The sequence below is a fragment of the Mobula hypostoma genome, chromosome 12 (genome assembly GCF_963921235.1).
Source record: "Mobula hypostoma chromosome 12, sMobHyp1.1, whole genome shotgun sequence".
NCBI lineage: Eukaryota > Metazoa > Chordata > Chondrichthyes > Myliobatiformes > Myliobatidae > Mobula > Mobula hypostoma.
The window spans coordinates 45920084-45939575 of NC_086108.1; the positions used below are offsets into that span (position 1 = coordinate 45920084).

At 41.7% G+C, this 19492-nt stretch overlaps 1 protein-coding gene and 1 non-coding gene across 5 annotated transcripts in view; both read left to right on the forward strand.

The window, feature by feature from the left end:
* lrp8 (low density lipoprotein receptor-related protein 8, apolipoprotein e receptor) overlaps window positions 1-19492 on the forward strand; it is a 121706-nt gene that overhangs the window by 93911 nt on the left and 8303 nt on the right. For 3 of the 4 annotated variants that reach the window (XM_063063968.1, XM_063063971.1, XM_063063970.1), the window contains 8 exons: window positions 5245-5416; window positions 8777-9004; window positions 9089-9207; window positions 11829-11968; window positions 13825-13966; window positions 14353-14505; window positions 16146-16355; window positions 17076-17144. In XM_063063968.1, the coding sequence (XP_062920038.1) occupies window positions 5245-5416; window positions 8777-9004; window positions 9089-9207; window positions 11829-11968; window positions 13825-13966; window positions 14353-14505; window positions 16146-16355; window positions 17076-17144 (1233 nt within the window). The remainder of the gene's footprint in view (window positions 1-5244; window positions 5417-8776; window positions 9005-9088; window positions 9208-11828; window positions 11969-13824; window positions 13967-14352; window positions 14506-16145; window positions 16356-17075; window positions 17145-19492) is intronic. The other variant, XM_063063969.1, reaches the window with a different exon arrangement.
* Window positions 17550-17654, forward strand: LOC134355290 (U6 spliceosomal RNA). The gene has a single exon (XR_010020014.1). It is a non-coding gene; the product is annotated as a U6 spliceosomal RNA (small nuclear RNA).

The following is a 19492-nucleotide window of genomic DNA, read 5'->3' on the forward strand; positions in this document are numbered from 1 at the left end:
CGTAGAGTTGATTTATACAGAGTACAGTTAAAGCAAGGAAGAAACTGACAGCACCGAAATGGCACCTTCGGAAACTGAGCTTCAGGAAGGTAGCTTCTGTGCAGAGGTGAGACGGAGGGTGATGGGTGCTGGGTGGAATCAGATGAGATGATGGACAGGTGGAGGAGGGGAGGGTAGAGATAGAGGGTGACGATGAGGGAGGGATGATGAGCAAATGGAACCAGATAAAGAGGGAGAAGGGATAGGAAAGGTGAACCAAGGGAGAAGAAGCTCGGGATAAGTATGTGGGTGATGGACATGCTGGGGGGGAGGGGGTGGAGAGCAGATGGTGTGATGTTTCTTGGTCATGATGAGGAAGTGGAGGGATGAAGAAAGGAACAAAGGAAAAAGGAAACTGGAGTGGACTGGAAGGAGCGGGGAACAGAGCACAAGGGAGTCGGATTTACTGAAATTAGAAAATTCACTGTTCACACCATCTGGTTGTAAGCTACCCAAGTGGAATACAAGGTGCTGTTCTTCCAGCCTGTTTAGCCTCATTGTGACAGTGGGGAAGGCGAAAGGGCTGAGGCAATGGGAAAGCCGGGTCGGGTGGGGGGGTTTGGGGGGAGGTTGAATTACATGCAACCCATTGGCATCATCATTGAAAGTTTTGAAATTTGAAGATTTTTTACTGTCCCCTACCTCGTTCCACCTTCCCATTAGCCTTCCCTTACCTGGTACCAACAATCACCTACCAGCCTCTGTCTCATCACTCCTCTGATTTCTATACACGGGCTATATTCCCTCCACGGGCTCAGTCCTAATACACTCAACTCAAAGTGTCAATCATTCCTTTGCAGAAGCTGCTTGATCTACTGAGTTCTTCCAACATTTATTTCTTGCCTCAAATTCCAGCATATGCAGTCTCTTGAGTGTCCAGACCTCTCCAGAATACTGTGGTAACTGAAAGACGGTTGCAAATTAAATGCAAGGATAAAATCAGTCTCACTTACAACAGTGAGTTACTGAACTAGACTGGGGTGATCCCCAATCACTTCTATTCCAAGGAGGGATTCGAGCCAATTTGTGCAGCCTCTGGTATACTGATGCATATTGGGATCAGGAAGTGCTGCATGCCTCCAAGCCAGGTGATGGCAGTGCTTACCACGAATCAAATGCTGAGCTCCAACCACTAATTCTCATTGCTGATGTGCTCCCCATTCTTGTCCAGTGTTCTGCGGTTATATCCAGTCAAAACTTCTAAAATTAAACACTTTAAAATCCCAGTTTTCCTTTTGCCTCTGCCCGTTTGTATATTCAGCATTTACACTAGGAGTGAAGGTTCAGTGCAGCCAATGGCATTGTATATTTTTGTACCACAGTTAATCCTTATCCTTATCTCTCATCTTAAGACTTCCCTGACACCTACTTAGATAACAAGACCATTAGACATTGGAGCAAAATTAGGCCATTCAGCCCATCACATCTTCTCTGCCACTCCATCATGGCTGATTTAACATCCCTCTCAACCCCATTCTCCTCTCTTCTTCCTGTAACCTTTGACGTCCTTTCTCAGACAAGGGCCCCAAAACTGCACACAATACTCCAAATGCATTCTGACCAATAAAGCCTCAGTATTACATCCTTTCTTTTTTCCTCAAAATGAACGCTAGCATTACATTTGCCTTCCTTACCACTGACTCAACCCAGACTCCCAAATCCCTTTGCACCTCTGATTTCTGAATTTTCTGCCTGTTTAGAAAATGGTCTGTGCCTATATTCCTTCTACCAGAGTGCATGACCATACGCTTCCCTAGGTTATATTCCATCTGCCACTTCTTTTCCCGTTTGCCTAATCTGTCTAATTCCTTCTGCACACTCCGTTTCCTCAAAACTCCTGCCCCTCCACCTATCTTTGTATCACCTGCAAACTTGGCCACAAAACCATCAGTGCCAGCGATTTTAATTCTACATTGGCAGATTCAAGACATTAACTTGACAAGTTATTTTGTATCACTTACTGAAGTAAAGTGAGTGCCATTTGATGAAGCAACCTTGGTTAGGGGAATTGATTACATATATGATCAAAGAGATGGTTTTGCTGAGCGTTTGATATGAAAATAGTATACAGTGGATTCCAAGCTATTAAATTATTGATCGATGACTCTACAGTTTTAAGATGTGGCAGGGGGAGTGGAGAATGCAATGAAGGCCAGAAAGGGGAAAACCACAGGTCACACACTGAATTTATGATTGGAGAAATGTGTAATCTTCAGTAAGCAGTCTGTGTTCAATTTCTTTTGTAGTTTCATTGCAAATAAATCTGTAGTTGCAGTAAGACCTGAATAACATTTGGGTTTGGGCAAGTGAATAGCAAGACTCTGGTCTGACCTTCAACTCATGAGATCTGAAATAGGGAGCTAAAGAAGTTAGAAAATCTGGGCATGGTAAACTTGTTACAGGGTAGGATGATCTTGAGTTTGTGGTGAGCAGGTCATGGGTGAAGAGAGTAAGGCAATTTTGCAGTCTCTTGTGCGTTAAAAAGGCCAGTTGGGAACAATGTGCCTACTTTGAACAGACTAGAATTCGCCAGTTATTATTTCATCTATCCAGTCTTGTCTCAACTTAAAAAGGATTTTACTTTTAAAAATTTAATCTTGTTTTCAAATTCCTTTCTGACCCCCTCCCTCCCTAGCCTTGAAAAGATGTATGCACCTCTGGAAAGGAGAACACAGCCCCAAGATCTAAATTCTTAAATTCACTCCTTAAACCTGATTCCTTCCCACTGATTCTAACTAAAAAGGAATTTTATTTTATTTTGATATCTGAGATTTGGAAACTTAACAGAATGTTGAATTTTGAGTTGTCCTTACTGTAATGCTACTGTGACACTGTAATTTCCTTTGGGATCAATAAAGTGTCTATCTAATGTAAATATTTTGTACATATTTCCACTTTCTCTTGTCCTATAAACAGAACTTACCTTCAGGAGTATGTGTTTTTCTATTCACTGCCTCCTTTCGATACCTAGGTCTTCTGATCGCCCACTAAAACCTGGTGTGGTGCTATGTAATTAGATTTTCCTCATAAAGAATGCGGCGACCAGTCACACAAGATCAGACCAGCATTACACAGGTGTTAATTGAACAATTTCATCCTTCAGGAAACATCTTATGACTTGTTTTCTTTTACCAGGTTATTACTTGTTTGAGCTCTGGCTTCCTTGTGGTTTAGTTACAAATTTTGTTTCATAATGTGGCTGTGAAACAAGTGGGACTTATTTTTTATTTGTCAGTCTGGGCATCACTGGCAAGAACAGCATTTATTGCCTTTCACCAATAGATTTCCCGGCTCCTTACTTCATCTCTCCCCCCCCACCTCCCCACCTCCCACTTCCCGGTTTCACCTGTCACCTGCTACCTTGTACTTCTTCCTCCCCTTCTTACTTTGACTCATCTATTTTCTACAGTTCTGATGAAGGGTCTTGGCCTGAAATGCCGACTGTACTTTTTTCCATAGATGCTGCCTGGCCTGCTGAGTTACTCCAGCATTTTGTGTGTGTTGCTCGGATTTCCAGCATCCGCAGATTTTCTCTTGTGTATTACCCATCCTTGACTGACCGTGAGAAAGTGTTGAGCCAGTGCCTTGAGCTACTTCTCCTGATGAAGGTGTCCCCACAGTCCGCGTGGATGGAGCTCCAAGATTTAGACTCAGTGACAGTGAGGAAATGACATTATAGTTCCAAGTCAAGATGGAGTGTGCTAGGATACAAAACTACAGGGGTTAGAGGTCAGAATTTTGAGAGGTGTTGTTGGAATAGCCTGATGAGTAACAGTGTACTTTGAACACACTGTAAGTTAGTGTGGGACGAAATAAATGTTTAGGATGATTAATGGGGTGCCAATCCACTGAACTGCTTTGTCCCAGATAGTGTTAAGCATCTTGAGACTTGTTTGCACTAATTTATCGGACTCCTGACTTGTGCTATGTATAGCAGATGGTGGTGAGCTCTCGTGGTGTCAGCGTACAAGTCATTTTCTGCCAGATATCCAGCCTTGGAAATTTTTCCAGCAGCCATAACTCTCATGTGGTATATCCAGCTATGTTTCCGATCGGTGATAATCCTCAGTATATTGATGGTGTATGTGATGATGATGATGATAATGACTAATGATTGTAATATGGTAATGAAAAACAAACAGAATGTGAGGAGAATGAGCCCATGTTTATAATAGTCAGTTAATGGAAAACCTGTTTAAGCTCTTTTAGATTATGGCAGATCACTGTCATTTTTTAAGAAAAGTCTTGCTCCTGCCTTTGGTGTTGACTACAGTCACCAGACACTTGTCTAATGTTTCCATGGTGACTGGAAGTCTGGGCCACTGGCAGAGCTCGCTGTTGAGCTGAGTGACCACAAGTATTTGATGAAAGTGGGAGTACTGCAAAAACTACCATTTGACATGCTTCTGGTGAGTAATAGGGTCTGCTAGGAGATCACACTGGACAAGAATAAGTACAGAGCTATTACTGTAGATATCATTTTGTGGATATTGAGATTTTTTTCACTATTTTCACTAATTTTAAGTTTGATATTTGATGCACCTAATAAAGATCTTTGCACTAAAGTGCTAAGCGACTCCAATCGTGTTGTCTTGGTAAAGTTAAAGGTCATAACCCATGTTTTTAACATATGATGGCGGCAGTGGGACGGCCAGTCACAAAGGGATGTGTTTTAGTGGTGATGGTGTCTCATCAGTAATGTATCCTGTATTTTGATGGGATGCATTTAAAAGGAATGCCATTTTTGCAAAGACATTCTGTGGAAAATGACCCTTTATTTGCATGGGGCTCAATAAAAGGAGTGGTATTTCTTGCAAATGGTATAATTTTAATGCCCCAGCTGCTTGTGTGCTGCTCAGTTTTGAAAAGGGAGGCAGAAGAGAGAAAGAGCAACTAGTGTCTTTCTGAAGCAAAATAGAAATTGCTGGAAGAACTCCGTGGGTCAAGCAGCATCTGTGGAGGCAAGAGGGTACCAGGCAGGTTGAGGCCATGTATCTGTGATGGACACTGTTCTACTCTAAAACCCTAATTTCCAGCTCAGAATGTACTCTTGCAGCATTTCACAGGGGTCCAACAACTTGTTTGTTAGTAAAGTACTTGCAGTGCATGTTATGTTGCCTGTGGCATATGGCAATATAAACAGAGCTGACAATTGTGGTTTATTTTCTCTCAGTTCCTCAAGTAAATTTCTCATTCTCTTGATAGGTCAAAGCCCTTCTGTTCTCTTCACAAACAGCCATGATATCAGAATGATTAATTTGTTGAAGAAAGAATACACTCGTCTTGTCTCCACATTAAAGAATGCAGTCTCCCTAGATGTGGATGTTGAAGAAAATAAAATATATTGGATCGACCTGTACTACAAAGTGATCTATAGGTAAATGACTTCTTTTTTTATATAATGATTGTCAGAATCTGAATCGAAGTTTAGTATCACCGGCATATGTGATGAAATTTCTTGTTTTGCCACATCCGTATATTGCAATATTGGATGTCAGGTCACTGGTCTGAGTGCTACTGGTACCATGTAACCCAGTACTACCTGTTGCATGGTTGGGTGGTCGGCGACTAAACCGGTTCCCCCACCAGGCTTGCCTGGTGAGGAGGGTGGCTAAACACCCTGCAGGACGAGAAACAAGACCTGTCAAAGGGCGGATGAACCCTCTCGGAGGGTCAACGGCCATTGAGCAAACACGTGCCGTGAAGCGCGGAAAGGGCATCCCTTGCATCAAAGCTTGGTCTGGCCACTCACTGCAACAGAACTTCCCCCAGCCATCTTGGACCCCACCATGCTGCTGGATCCGGGAGGGGATGTGGAGAGGGTGGGTCTGGACCTGTGCAACCCCCTACTTACCTAAAATCTATTCACGCACACGCTGTTCCTTTCTGAGAGTGGGGTCAACCCCACTAACTGACTGAAAGGAACCATCATCATCCTATGGGATGGATAGCCAGAGAGAGATATTGCAATATGTAATAATAAAACACTGTACATTGCATAAAGATGTGTGTATGTATATATATAATCTGAGGTCCCCTAATCTGAGGAAAGACATTCTTGCCATAGAGGGAGTACAAAGAAGGTTCACCAGATTGATTCCTGGGATGGCAGGACTTTCATATGATGAAAGACTGGACTGACTAGGCTTATACTCACTGGAATTTAGAAGATTGAGGGGAGATCTTATTGAAACGTATAAATTCCTAAAGGGATTGGACAGGCTAGATGCAGGAAGATTGTTCCCGATGTTGGGGAAGTCTAGAACGAAGTGTCACAGTTTAAGGATAAAGGGGAAACCTTTTAGGACCGAGATGAGGAAAAACTTCTTCACACAGAGGGTGGTGAATCTGTGGAATTCTCTGCCACAGGAAACAGTTGAGGCCAGTTCATTGGCTATATTTAAGAGGGAGTTAGATATGGCCCTTGTGGCTAAAGGGATCAGGAGGTATGGAGGGAAGGCTGGTACAGGGTTCTGAGTTGGATGATTAGCCATGATCATACTGAATGGCGGTGCAGGCTCGAAGGGCTGAATGGTCTATTCCTGCACCTATTTTCTGTGTTTCTATAAATATAAAATAAATTATATAGTGCAAAAAGAGAGCAAAAAAAAGTGAGGTACATAGTGTGTTCATGGGTTCATTGTCCATTCAGAAATTTGATGGTGGAGGGGAAGAAGCTGTTCCTGAAACATTGAGTGTGTGGCTCTGTACTTACTCCTTGATGGTCACAAGGAGAAGAGGGGATGTCCTCGATGATGGATGCCACCTTTTGAAAGTATCCTCGACGCTGGAGAGGCCAATGCCCATTATGGAGCTGGCTGAGTTTACAACTATCTGCAGCCTTTTCCGATCGTGCAGTGCCCCACCCACCACCCACCACCCCCCAGACCAGATGGTGGTGCGGCCAGTTAGAATCTCTCCTCGGTACATCTGCAGAAATTTGCGAGCGTCGCCGATGACATGCCAGGTCATCACAAGCCTATAATGAAATATAGCTGCTGTTGTGCCTTCATTGTAATTGCATCAATATGTTGGGCCCAGGATAGATCTTCAGAGATGTTGACACCCTGGAACTTGAAACTGCTCACCCTTTCCGCTGCTGATTCCTTGATGAGGACTGGTGTGTGTTCTTTGGATTTTGCTTTCCTGAAGTCCACAATCAATTCCTTGGACTTACTGACATTGAGTTCAAGGCTGTTGTTGCAACACCACTCAACCGACTGATGTATCTCGCTCTGGTCCTGTATATCATATTCAGAACATAGAGAAATATTTTGCAGCATTGTGTGCATGCATTATTAGGCTAGTGATGCAACCTGTTAAACTGCTGGATAAAGCTACCTTATCTCTTGGGTACTTTCAACATATTTTTCCACCTAGACAAGTCATTGTATTCTACTTGACTGTTCCATTAAAGTGAAGTACGTTCTCTTGTGTCAGGTAGACATTACATCCCAGTATTATTTTAAAAGGGAAATTTTGCTTTGTAACCTGGGAATTTTGTTGTATACGTTAGCTGTTGTATTTTTTACATTCTGAATCTTTAGCTGCAAAACATGTTCTGAAAGAGGCATTAAAGGTGTTTAATGTCTACCAGGTTGTATCTGGGAAAGGGATTTCCCTTTACTGATTTGGAATTCTATTTTATACCTTAACTGCCAAGTTAACAGTGAGATTGATTCTCATTTTACACTGATCCTAAGTGATATGGTGCCTTAAATATTTTAATTATTCTTTCCATTTGGGGACTGGAGGGCTGATGATAATGCGCGATACGCTATGTCATGTGGGTATAGTAGGCTGCAAAGGAATAATTCTGACTTTTATATTCTGTATCTTGAATGATCTACTCAACATGCATCACTGAAATTCTTGTTCCTCTCCATGCCTTGTGGCGCATCGGGTGGCAACCTTACTGTTTCTTTAGCACTTTGTCTTGTTTTTTTTTAACGAGGCTGAGTTGCTAGATCGAAGCTCAACCCAGCAGAGGTGAAAAGTGAGAAAGTAGCCAGCCAGATTCGAACCTGGGGAACATTTGCCTCAAAGTCTAGTGTGAGTGCCAGTACACCACCAGCTGGCTAGACATAGAAAGACTGGGATGAAATTACAGAGAATAATATTAACACCATCTCTTAGATTGTCAGTATGTTTTAAGGTATAAAAACAGAAGACAGTAGGTTAAGGGGAGAGGGGAAAGATTTAAAGGGAACCCTAGTGGTATGTTTTTCACAGAGGGCTTAGGGTATATGGCATTAGGAGCCAGAGAAAGTGATAGTGGCAGGTACAATTACGACACTTAGAAGACATTTGGACGGTACATGGAAATGCAGGCATCTGGGACTAACTCAGGAATACACCTTGGTCAGCACGGACAAATTGGGCCAAGGGACCTTTTTCAATGCCAACAGTTTCAATATTTCAGTGTATTTGATAAATATTGTGCAAAAATCGTGACGTTACTTCATAAGATGGTAGTCAGCAGCCATAAGTGATTTCCATCAGAGTGAATAGATAGTATGCAGGTGAAGCAGGAATTTCAATCTGTTGTCCCAAATATCTTATGTCCATTATCATTAACCTCTCACTCATAACTACATTCCCAGTCTCTGAAATTATTCAACGTCATTGGTCACATATTTAAAATCAGTTCAGAAATAGAGCATAAATACTCCAATTCCCCTTTGCCTTACATTGGACAACACTAAGTGAAGCTTTTGTTACCCGATCTGTTTTGCAGTGCACCTTTGGATAAAGGTAGTGATTCTGGCCAACATATCCGTCTGATTGACCAAGACCTCCAAATTCCTGAATGCCTAGCAATAGACTGGATTCACAAAAATATATATTGGACAGACTCTGGCTCCAGCTCTATCTCTGTGGCCACCACAGATGGAACCAAAAGGAAGACGCTTATCAATACCGAGCTTGAGAATCCCCGAGCCATCGCAGTTGACCCAGTTCGAGGGTAAGTAATGGTAAAGCTGTTAATTCCATCTTTATCTTACCACTGTTCTTGTTCTCTCATACCTTTTGACTCTTGTTTAATCAGGTTCATGTATTGGTCTGACTGGGGCAGCCCTGCAAAGATCGAGAAAGCTGGACTAAATGGGGTTGATCGTCAGTCTCTAGTCAAGGAGAATATTGAATGGCCAAATGGAATCACATTAGGTAGGTGGTACCACAGCAATATTTTACATTTTGGTGAAATTATGGGGATAAGGCAGGAACTGGATACTGCTAGTAGATGATCAGCCATGATCACAGGGAATGGCCTACTCCTGCACCTATTGTCTATTGAAAAGCAAAGATAAGTCTCAACAATTCATAATCTACATTGAATGAGTTTTCACATGACCCAAAAATTAAGGATGCAAATAGGTTCAAGAGGATGTAGACAAAATAGATGATTGTACGATTTCTATCATGTTGCGCGATTCAGGAACATTGTAGAAAATTCAGTGGAGAGAAATTAAAAATGTTGAATTGAAAAATGTTCATAGGGACTTGGATATTCTTGTACACAATTTACTGAAAATAAATGTACAGCCACAGCAAGTGGTTAGGATGACAAATAGTATAAGACCATAAGACATAGGAGCAGAATTAGGCTATTTGGCCCATTGAGTTTGCTCCACCATTCAATCATGGTTGGTCCTTTTTTTTTCTCATCCTCAGCCCTATTTCCTGGCCTTCTCCCCGTAACCTTTGATGCCATGTCCAATCAAGAACCAATCAATCTTTGCTTTAAATACGCCCAACGACCTGGCCTCCACAGCTGTATGTGGCAACAAATTCCACAGATTCACCACCCTCTGGCTAAAGAAATTTCTCCGCGCCTCTGTTTTGAATGGACGCCTTTCTATCCTGAGGTTATGCCCTCTTGTCCTAGACTCTCCCACCATGGGAAACACCCTTTCCACATCTACTCTGTCTAGGCCTTTCAACATTCGAAAGGTTTCAGTGAGATCCCCCCTCATCCTTCTGAATTCCAGCGAGTACAGACCCAGAGCCATCAAATGTTCCTCAAATGAAAACCCTTTCATTCCTGGAATCATCCTTGTGAACCCCCTCTGGACCCTCTCCAATGCCAGCACATCAGCACAAGATGAGGAGCCCAAAACTGTCCACAATACTCTAGGTGAGGCCTTACCAGTGCCTGATGAAGCCTCAGCATCGCATCCCTGCTCTTGTATTCTAGGCCTCTTGAAATGAATGCTAACATTGCATTTGCCTTCCTCAACACTGACTCAACCTACAAGTTAACCTTCAGGGTGTTCTGCACAAGGTCCTCCAAGTCCTTTTGCATCCTGGATTTTTGGATTTTCTTCCCGTTTAGAAAATGGTCCACATACTTATTTCTACTACTGAAGTGCATGTCCATGCATTTTCTAACATTGTATTTCATTTGCCACTTTCTTGCCTATTCTCCTAATCTGTCTCAGTCCTTCTGCAGCCTTCCTGTTTCCTCAGCACTACCTGCCTCTCCGCCATTAATCATATTATCTGCAAACCTGGCAACAAAGCCATCTATTTCATCATTTAAATCATTGATATACAGCATAAAAAGAAGCGGTCCCAACACCGACCCCTGCAGAACACCTCTAGTCACTGGCAGTGAACCAGACACGGATCCTTTTATTCCCACTCGCTGCCTCCTTCCAATCAGCTAATGCTTTAACCATGTTAGTAACTTTCCTGTAATACCATGGGCTCTTAACTTGGTAAGCAGCCTCATGTGTAGCACCTTGTCAGAGGCCTTCTGAGAGTCCAAATATACGACATACTGCATCCCCTTTATCTATCCTACTTGTAATCTTCTCAAAGAAATTCAACCGGTTCAACAGGCAGGATTTTCCCTGAAGGAAACCATGCTGACTTTGTACCATCTTGTCCTGTGTCACCAAGTATTTCATCACCTCATCCTTAACAATTGACTCGAACATCTTCCCAACCACTGAGGTCAGGTTAGCTGGTCTATAATTTCCTTTCCGCTGCCTTCCTCCTTTCTAGGAGTGGAGTGACATTTGCAATTTTCCTTAAGCTCCCTAATTGCCTCCGGTTCATCACATAACACCCAATCCAGTTTAACTGATCCTAGTATGGTATACTTCACTGCAAAATGATTGAGTAGAAAATTAAGTATGTCTCTGCACTTCAGTAGGATGTTGGTAAGAGATACCTGGAAGCTTTGTGCAGCTTTGAAGAAATATATAGGTATAATAAATAGAGTGATTCAGAGATTCTCCATACTATATCCTGGGATGGTTGGCCTGCATGTGAGGAGAGATTGAGTAGACTAGGCCTCTGTTCAAAAAATGAAATGACTGCATAGAAATGTACAAAATTCTGAGAGAGCTTATCGGGATAAATACAGGAAGGGTGTTTACACTAGCTAAGGAGCTTTGAACTGTTACATCTCAAAATAAAGGGCAGGCCGATTAAGACTGAAACAAGGAGGAACTGTTGTCCACCTAAAAGGTTAGTTAATATTTAGGACTGTCCATGCAGACTTGTGCAGAGCTCAGTCATTAAATTCAAAATAGTAAACAATAGATTCCTAGACTTGTAAAAACTAACAAAGTTAGATTCGTAGATAATCTGAAGAAACTTGAGACATACTGAATTGTGTACATAGTGGGCATTTAATCTGAGGTTATCTATTCTATATCAAAAGCTGGGTAATATTTTTTCCAATATTCGTTATTAAATTTCGGATTGAAAATAGCTCTAAGTGCTGTCGAAAGGAGCTGAGAAATCTGTAGTAACTGGAGGATGGTATCTACTTGTAGATTTACTGAACCAACGGTTGTATTGGGTTGACTCCAAACTGCACCAGCTGTCCAGCGTTGACCTGAATGGTGGCAACAGAAAAACATTGCTGTTCTCAGAAGAATACTTGACTCACCCATCTGCACTTGCTGTGTTTGAGGTAAAACTTGTACCTTCTGTGTCATTTTAATCTCGTAGCTAGCATCAAAGCCGAAAGATCACTAGTTTATTTTCTTTAATCTTCATTCAATACCAAAGCACAGTATTTTTGAATTGGACTTTGCTTATATGTTGTCAGTTTCTTTAGGCCTTACCGGGTTTAAATATAATTACAGCTCACACAGATTTGCTGTAATTCTGATCAGCAGGACTTTAGCCAACGGAAGTAATGGACTTTATTCAGTCTTGTCTGATTGCCCCACTGGCAATCAACACTGGTGCACCTCAAGGATGTGTGCCCAGCACACTGCCCTACTCTCTCTACTCGTGAGTGTGTGGCCTGGCCCAGCTCAGTGCCATCTATCCATTTACTGATGGCACAACTATTACCAGAATTTCAAATGGTGACAAGGAAGGAGGTGTTCAGGAGTGAGGTGGATCACCTAGTTGAGTGGTGCCACAACAACAACTTTGCATTTAACATCAGTAAGAACAAGGAATTGCTTGAGGCCTTTAGGAAAGGGAAGCCTAGGGAGCTCACACCAGTCCTTATCGAGGGATCAGCAGTGGAAAGGGTGAACCGTTTCAAATTTTTGGATGTCCAGATCTCTGAAGATCAATCCGGGATGAACATATTGATGCAATTATTAAGAAGGAATGACGCGTCTATATTTCATTCGAAGTTTGAGGAAACTTACTATGTCATCAAAGACTCTAGCAAATTTCTACAAATGTACAGTACAGAGCATTCTAACTGGTTGTATCATTGTCTGGTATGGAGTGGCCAGTGCACAGGATTAGAAAAAGCTGCAGAAAGTTGCAAACTCACCAGGCTCTATCATGGGCACGAGCCTTTCCAGCATCAGGGACATCTTCAAAAGGCGATGCCTCAGAAAGGTAGTGTCCATCATTAAGGACCCCATCACCCAGGACGTGCCTTCTTCTCATTGCTACCATCGAGGAGGGAGAGGAGACTGAAGAGAGACACTCGATGTTTAAGGAACAGTTTCTTCCCTTCTGCCATTAGATTTCTGAATGGACAATGAGCCCATGAACACTGCCTCAGTATTTGTTTTTCTTTTCACGTCATATGCCAGTAATATCAATCCTGATTCCAGATTTTAGTTTCTCTGTCCATCTTTTCCTATCTGTAAGATAATGACTGGCTGAGGATTTCAGTAAGGTTTCAGAATTTCATTAGTATTGTTGAGAGTTTCACAGTGTAGCCAAATCCTCTCCTCTGCTGTTTGGAGGGGTACAGTTTGAAGCAAGTGACACTTGATAGGTTGACAGGTTTTCCTGCTTGGTTCCTATTTCTTCCTATCTTCGATTCAAAGACAGTTTTTAAGAGCCACAATGTCTTGGGTTTTTACTTTGGTTACTATATTGGCTGTTTTAATTTTGCATCATGATCTGGTGATGTGGTTTTCTGATTCTAGAACAATATTTTTATTTGTGCTGTTTTTGCATATCTCAAAATAATAGCAGTTCATAACCGGGATCAACATTGAAACAATTCTAATTTAAAGTTATGCTTGGCGCAGCATTTGAATTGCATTTGAAATGCGAATGCAAGATGTAACTGCTGCAGTTGGTGGCCCGAAGATCACAAGGATTCTGCACGGTTTGATCTTTCAACCTTTCAGATCAATGTAGTGGAAGGTGTTAATATTAAAGAGAGAGAATAAACTACAGCCACTAGTTATTAGTGAGGGAACGCACCTCAGCATTGCAGATGACTGGAGCAACATTGTACGAGATCCAAGAAAAACGTGCCAATATTGAAACGTGTTTGATGTTTCGTTCCCATGCTCACTTATTTTGACTGCTTTTTACTACATCACCTTTCTGTTACAGGACAAGATTTACTGGACTGACAATGAGCATGACTCTATCTACTGTGCAAATAGACTGAATGGGGAAGATATTATGTTACTTGCAAATAACCTGAACAATGTACACGACGTTGTCATTCTTCATGAACTAAAACAACCCAAAGGTAACTCCAGTCAGAATCTGCTTCATCAAAATGTTATGCAGGCAGCCACCACATTGTGATGTTGTGTTCCCAGAAAACACTCTGTTTCTTGACTTCCTGCAACACAAAATCTCATCATCTGCACAAATCAAGAAATATGAGTTGAAACACCAATCTCTGTTAATTAATTTCCCCTCTGGTTTCTCCTTCAACATATATTTCATAAGAGCAAATTTTTATTCCATTTCCCAGACTTCCTGGTATTTCCAAATTTTGTGAATTGCATAAGGGTTAATTTCAGTAACTGAAACTGCTGCATTGTGGTGGTTGCCTATACAATCTTATGGAGCATCTTTTTTCCAAATTTTGTCTTTTTTTAACCTCAACATCTTTCTATGCTTAACCAGCTGTAAACTTCTGTGTACATGGCAGTACAACTAAGGGAGGGTGCCAGTATCTGTGTTTGCCTGCTCCCCAAATCAGCAACCACTCTCCAAAGTACACGTGTGCCTGCCCTGACGATATGGAACTTGGGCACGATATGAGAAAGTGTTACAGAGGTATGTGTATCTTTTCTGCTCATTTTAATTATGCTTTTTTTTCAGCTTTTAAGAATGGAGTGCCTTCACAGGCTAAAGCCCTTCAGGATTCTTTAGGTTTATTAAAGGGTTTGAATAAGGTACTCACTAATAAATGCAATAAAGAATTCATAAACAGCTTTAGGAAGGAGATGTCGAGGGGACCCACACTGGCCCTCATCGAGGGGTCAGCAGTGGAAAGGGTGAGTACTTTTAAGTTCTTGGTTGTCAGCATCTCTGAGGATCTATCCTGGGCCCAACATACATGTAATTCCCTGGTTAAAATTGTATTTCTACCACTATGCTGTTAGGCATTTTATTTTGGCAGTTTTCTGCAAACAAGAGTGTGCTCTGTTAGTTAAGCTTCATAGACTACTGTTTTGGCTTCAGCTGAGATGAGGAGCCATTTGCTCAACTTGGGAATGTTGTGTCAGCCAATTCCGTTTCTCTTGGTAACATGTTGTAACATTCTCCCAGTGGGATGGTATGGATCATTCGAGAGAGCTGAACGGCAACAGGTTGCTGAAGGACAGCAGTCTGGTTTTGGTCTTTTGGGATGGGAGGTGTTGGAAGAGGAGGTGTGGAGCGGAGCACAAGGGAAGATGCTTGCGGAATGCCACTCGAAGGAGAGTCCCCGTTGTCAGGAGTGCTTTGCGCAGACGAATGGTTCCCAGTAAGGAGTGCCAATACTCCTGAATTAGCCAGTTTGTTGGAATTGGTCTTCGAGGAAAGTTCGAACTGTGGCTGGTGTCCTGCTGGCAGAACATGGGGTCAGTGCATGAGTAATCAAAGCAAAGTACCTGACTGCTCCAGAAATGAGCTCCAATGTTTATGTGCACGTTTAGTCTGGTTTACCTGTGCTGGGTCCTTGACATTTTCTTGCCCATTAACTGTTAAAGTTGAAATATCTGTAAGTATTCTTCAGAAAAAATCTTCAGAAGTTGTAAACTCAACCAGCTCCATCTTGGGCACTAGCTTCCTCACCATCAATGACATCTTCAAAAGATGAGGCCTCAGAAGGCAGTATTCACCTTAAAGACCCTCATCACTCTGGAAATGTCTGCATCTCATTATTACCGTTAGAGGGGAGGTACGGAATCCTGAAGAGACACACTCAACATTTTAGGAACAGCTTCTTCCCTGCTGCCATCAGATTTCTGAATGGATATCAAATCCATGAACACCTCCTTACTTTTTTTGCACTCTTTTTGCACTAATTTAACTTTTAAAATATATTTCTTATTATAATTTACAGTGTATTTATATATTGTACTTACTGCTGCAAAGCAACAAATTTCATGACCTTTCAATAATAGTAAACCTGTATCTGATTAATTAAGGAATGGTTAGAACTTTGCCACAGGGAAGGTTAAGGCACCTTGCACCTTCCCATTTAAGAGAAAGCTTGAAACCAGCAATCAGGAGGTTGTATGAATAAAGGGCTAGATGAAGAGTAACAGAAAATGATTTGTGCAAATCACTGACCTGTTTGCATTGTTATACATTCTATATAATTCATATTGCTTGCAAACCCGACTTGCCTTGTGTAGTTGCTTTGAGCTGTTTACATTGAAGTTGAGGTTTCACAGTCTATAGTTCTGTCTACCTTTATTTTATAATAGTTGGAGGGCTTCCCTCAGTGACCAGCAACAAGTCAACTCCAAAATCCGACGCGCCTTTCTCCAGTGTCTGGGGTCCTGCAGATACAACTACAATGCCTGGTGCAGTGGTTCTGAACAGTGTCACAGGAGGCCCTCAGTGGCCTTTTCCTTTTGAGGCAAACAGCACTGACGCAGACAGCTTGATCCGCAGTAACAGGTCCTCACCGTTATGTAAGTCCTATTGGTATAAATCTCTTCCGATTTGCTGCTCATATCATACACCGAGGTGAAGCTTGCAACTTGATTTCATACTCCATTCAACTTGGCCACCTGCTTTCTGCTTGTGCAAAGAAGGGGCTGAGGATTGACATCAGCACATTCCATTTTGGTGGTCTGCTTAATCATGTAGGAAATCATTTGAAGTAATAACATCTAGTGTGGGTGTGAGGCAGGCCTGATTTTTAGCATCTATTCCTTCTCAAATCCACTATTTTGTTCTTTTAATGGGAAACTGAATTTCTCGTCTCCCCTCCCCTCCCCTCCACATGTGACTTTTATTTCTTCAGATAATCTGCCATTTCCGCTCCCATACCTTGGAGCTGGTACAAGTCATCCCTCTCAATTTCCCTGTCATGTTCCAGACTGAGCTTTTAAGATCAAAGCTTGATGTTGCCTCACCACTACTCGATTTGCTTCCACTCTCGCTCTTGACAGCTTTTCCAGCACTTTCCAAAAATATTGCAAAACTAAAGCAGTGTCTGCACTTGCATAGGCCTTGCAATTGTTCCTTCTGCACTAGTGTTCATGTACCAACATTCAAATACCCGTTGGCATAGACCTTTTCTCTGCCCAAAACACGGACCTTTTATTCCTCTCCTTAGATGCTGCCTGACCTGCTGAGTTCCTCCAGCACTTTGTGTGTGCTAACCTTTTTTTCCCTTTTCTCACCAGCAGCCAACCAGGGAAAAGACAAGAAGTCAACTTCAACCAATGCTATTGTGGGAATTGTCACTCCTATAGGTGGGTAATTATGATGTACTGCTTCTTGTTTGTTGAATGATCTCTTTCTTGTCTTGCTGAAGAGGAATACAGATTTTAACTTGGTGCACCTAATGTGTCTGTCAGACGCCACTAGGTAGAGGCAAAATGAAGCCTTATATGTGCCCTATTTCACAGATAACCTTGCAACAACTGCCATCAAATTCAGGTCACAAAGATAAAAGACTTGTCACCAGCTCCCTGTATCATCGAGTCCCTATGATGGAGCAGGAAGTATTCTTTCCCTGAAAACTGAGAATTCCTGTGTAGTGCTAAATGCAGCCATATCAGCTGAGCTACAGCAGTCTGTGGAGGATTAAAAGATTGTGACCATTTTTGTATTCCTTTCTACATCTCCACGGGAATGATAGTACTTCATGTCAAGCATTTCGCTTCGCCGGCACATATACTAAAGTTGGAACTATACAGAGAAGGTTAGCATGGCCCCTGCATAAAGATGACGTGCAGATTTGTGAAGCATTCCATATTTTTCATTTACCTTATGAATTACAGGAAGCACGGTTAGTGCAGTGGTTAGCGTCGGCAGTAAGATGGGGATTGGATTCCCACCACTGTAAGGAGTTTGTACATTCCCCCTGCTGCTGCCTGGGTTTCTTTCGGGTGTTCCAGTTTCAAAGGCGTATGGGTTAGTGTTATTACGATGTAGACGTGCTTTGCTGGCGCTGTAAGCGACATTTCTGAACAGCCCAGCACAATTCTTGCCTATTTGATTTGATGCAAATGACATATATGTGACAGATAATCTTCATTCTTCACACTAATCTGCGCTCTGTCATGCTCTTGGTGATACTTCAGCTGAATGGAAGATGGAATGGCTCATCGAGTAACTGAGGAGTTGTCTTGTGATTTGAACAAGATGCCCTATACTCAAAGATGGTTTCACTGAATCAGGAAATTCTAAGCACAATTGACAAGAGTGATGACGCAAAGATGTTTCCCTTGGTAGTCAATCTAGGCTAGGGTTACAGATCTTTGAAGTTCTCTGTTCCAGAGATATATGGATGCTGAGTAATTGAATATTTCAAAGATTGAGATAACTTTCTAAACAAGAGAATTGTGGGTTTCAGGGAGCAGGTAGAAAAATGGGGCTGAGACCATACATCTGATCAGTTTTAATATAGAATGGTGGAGCAAATCTCAAGGGCCTTCTACCCTGCTCCTGGTGCTTATGTGACAGTTAATTAGCTGTGCCTAAACAGTAACTGTTAGAAGAGACTTGTTTGACAACCAGTGCCTTGAAAAGATTCAGAAACCCATATAATCCCAATTAATTTGTGCTGATAATATTGGCCAAGGATAATTTTACTTTTGCCTTCTGTTCATGCCAGATTATCTGCCTCTTTTGTGATGTTATGAGGTACTGATCAAAAAAGTCAAAGTATCAAAATCAAGGGTCTTGATTGCATAAATATAGAGATGGATAACCCAAACATAGTGAATTTAAGCTCATGACTAATAATTTTAGTGGGGAACTATGGGAAGGGGTGGAAATGCAAGTGTGGTTAAAATGTGGAACTACGTGGATAATGTTGGCAAATTACACAAATTCATTTGTGGTGAAGCCAGATTGCACAACAGAGAATGGAACATATGACAGTGGGATTAGCTAAAGTGGTAATGGGAGCAGAGACATGTGGAACAAAATGTAGCCGTTTGGTCAAGTGGCTAGATTTGGTGCTGTTAATTTAATGCACATTCTTTCTATGGATTATTTTTCTGATCAAATAAAAACATTCAGATGAATAGAATCAGAAATGCATGCGGGGCATAATGAATGCAAACCTTTGACACATAACTTTACAGCAGGTACTTAAAAGAAGTAGAAGTGTCAGCTAATGTAATATCAAGTGATGGATGGCAGTGATAATATTTTTGGATATATGATGCCTTGATACTTCAAAATATCGGGACGTCCTGGTAAAATTAACAAACTACATTATGTGCAAGTGTTCAAAAATCAAAAATACCAGAATCCATCTTGATATTTTCTCCATATATAGCTGCCCGTAATGGGGGGGAAAAGATCGAACGTGATGTCATATTGAACTATGGTGTGATCACCAGGTGCAAATGATGCATGGGAGGCATCAACATTAAACCATCAGTTTTACAACCTGAGGTCACTCCATTCCTTTTTAGTGTCAACACTTCTTCCTTAATTTTCAATTTCGCTGAAGTTCCTACTGGAATTAAACAGAACCCATTTTAAGTTTTAGATTAGAGGTTGTGACCCACTGACATTTAATGACTTGCATGGATATAACAGTTAAACCAAGGAAGAAGGTATAGACTTGCTTGAAGGTGCCACA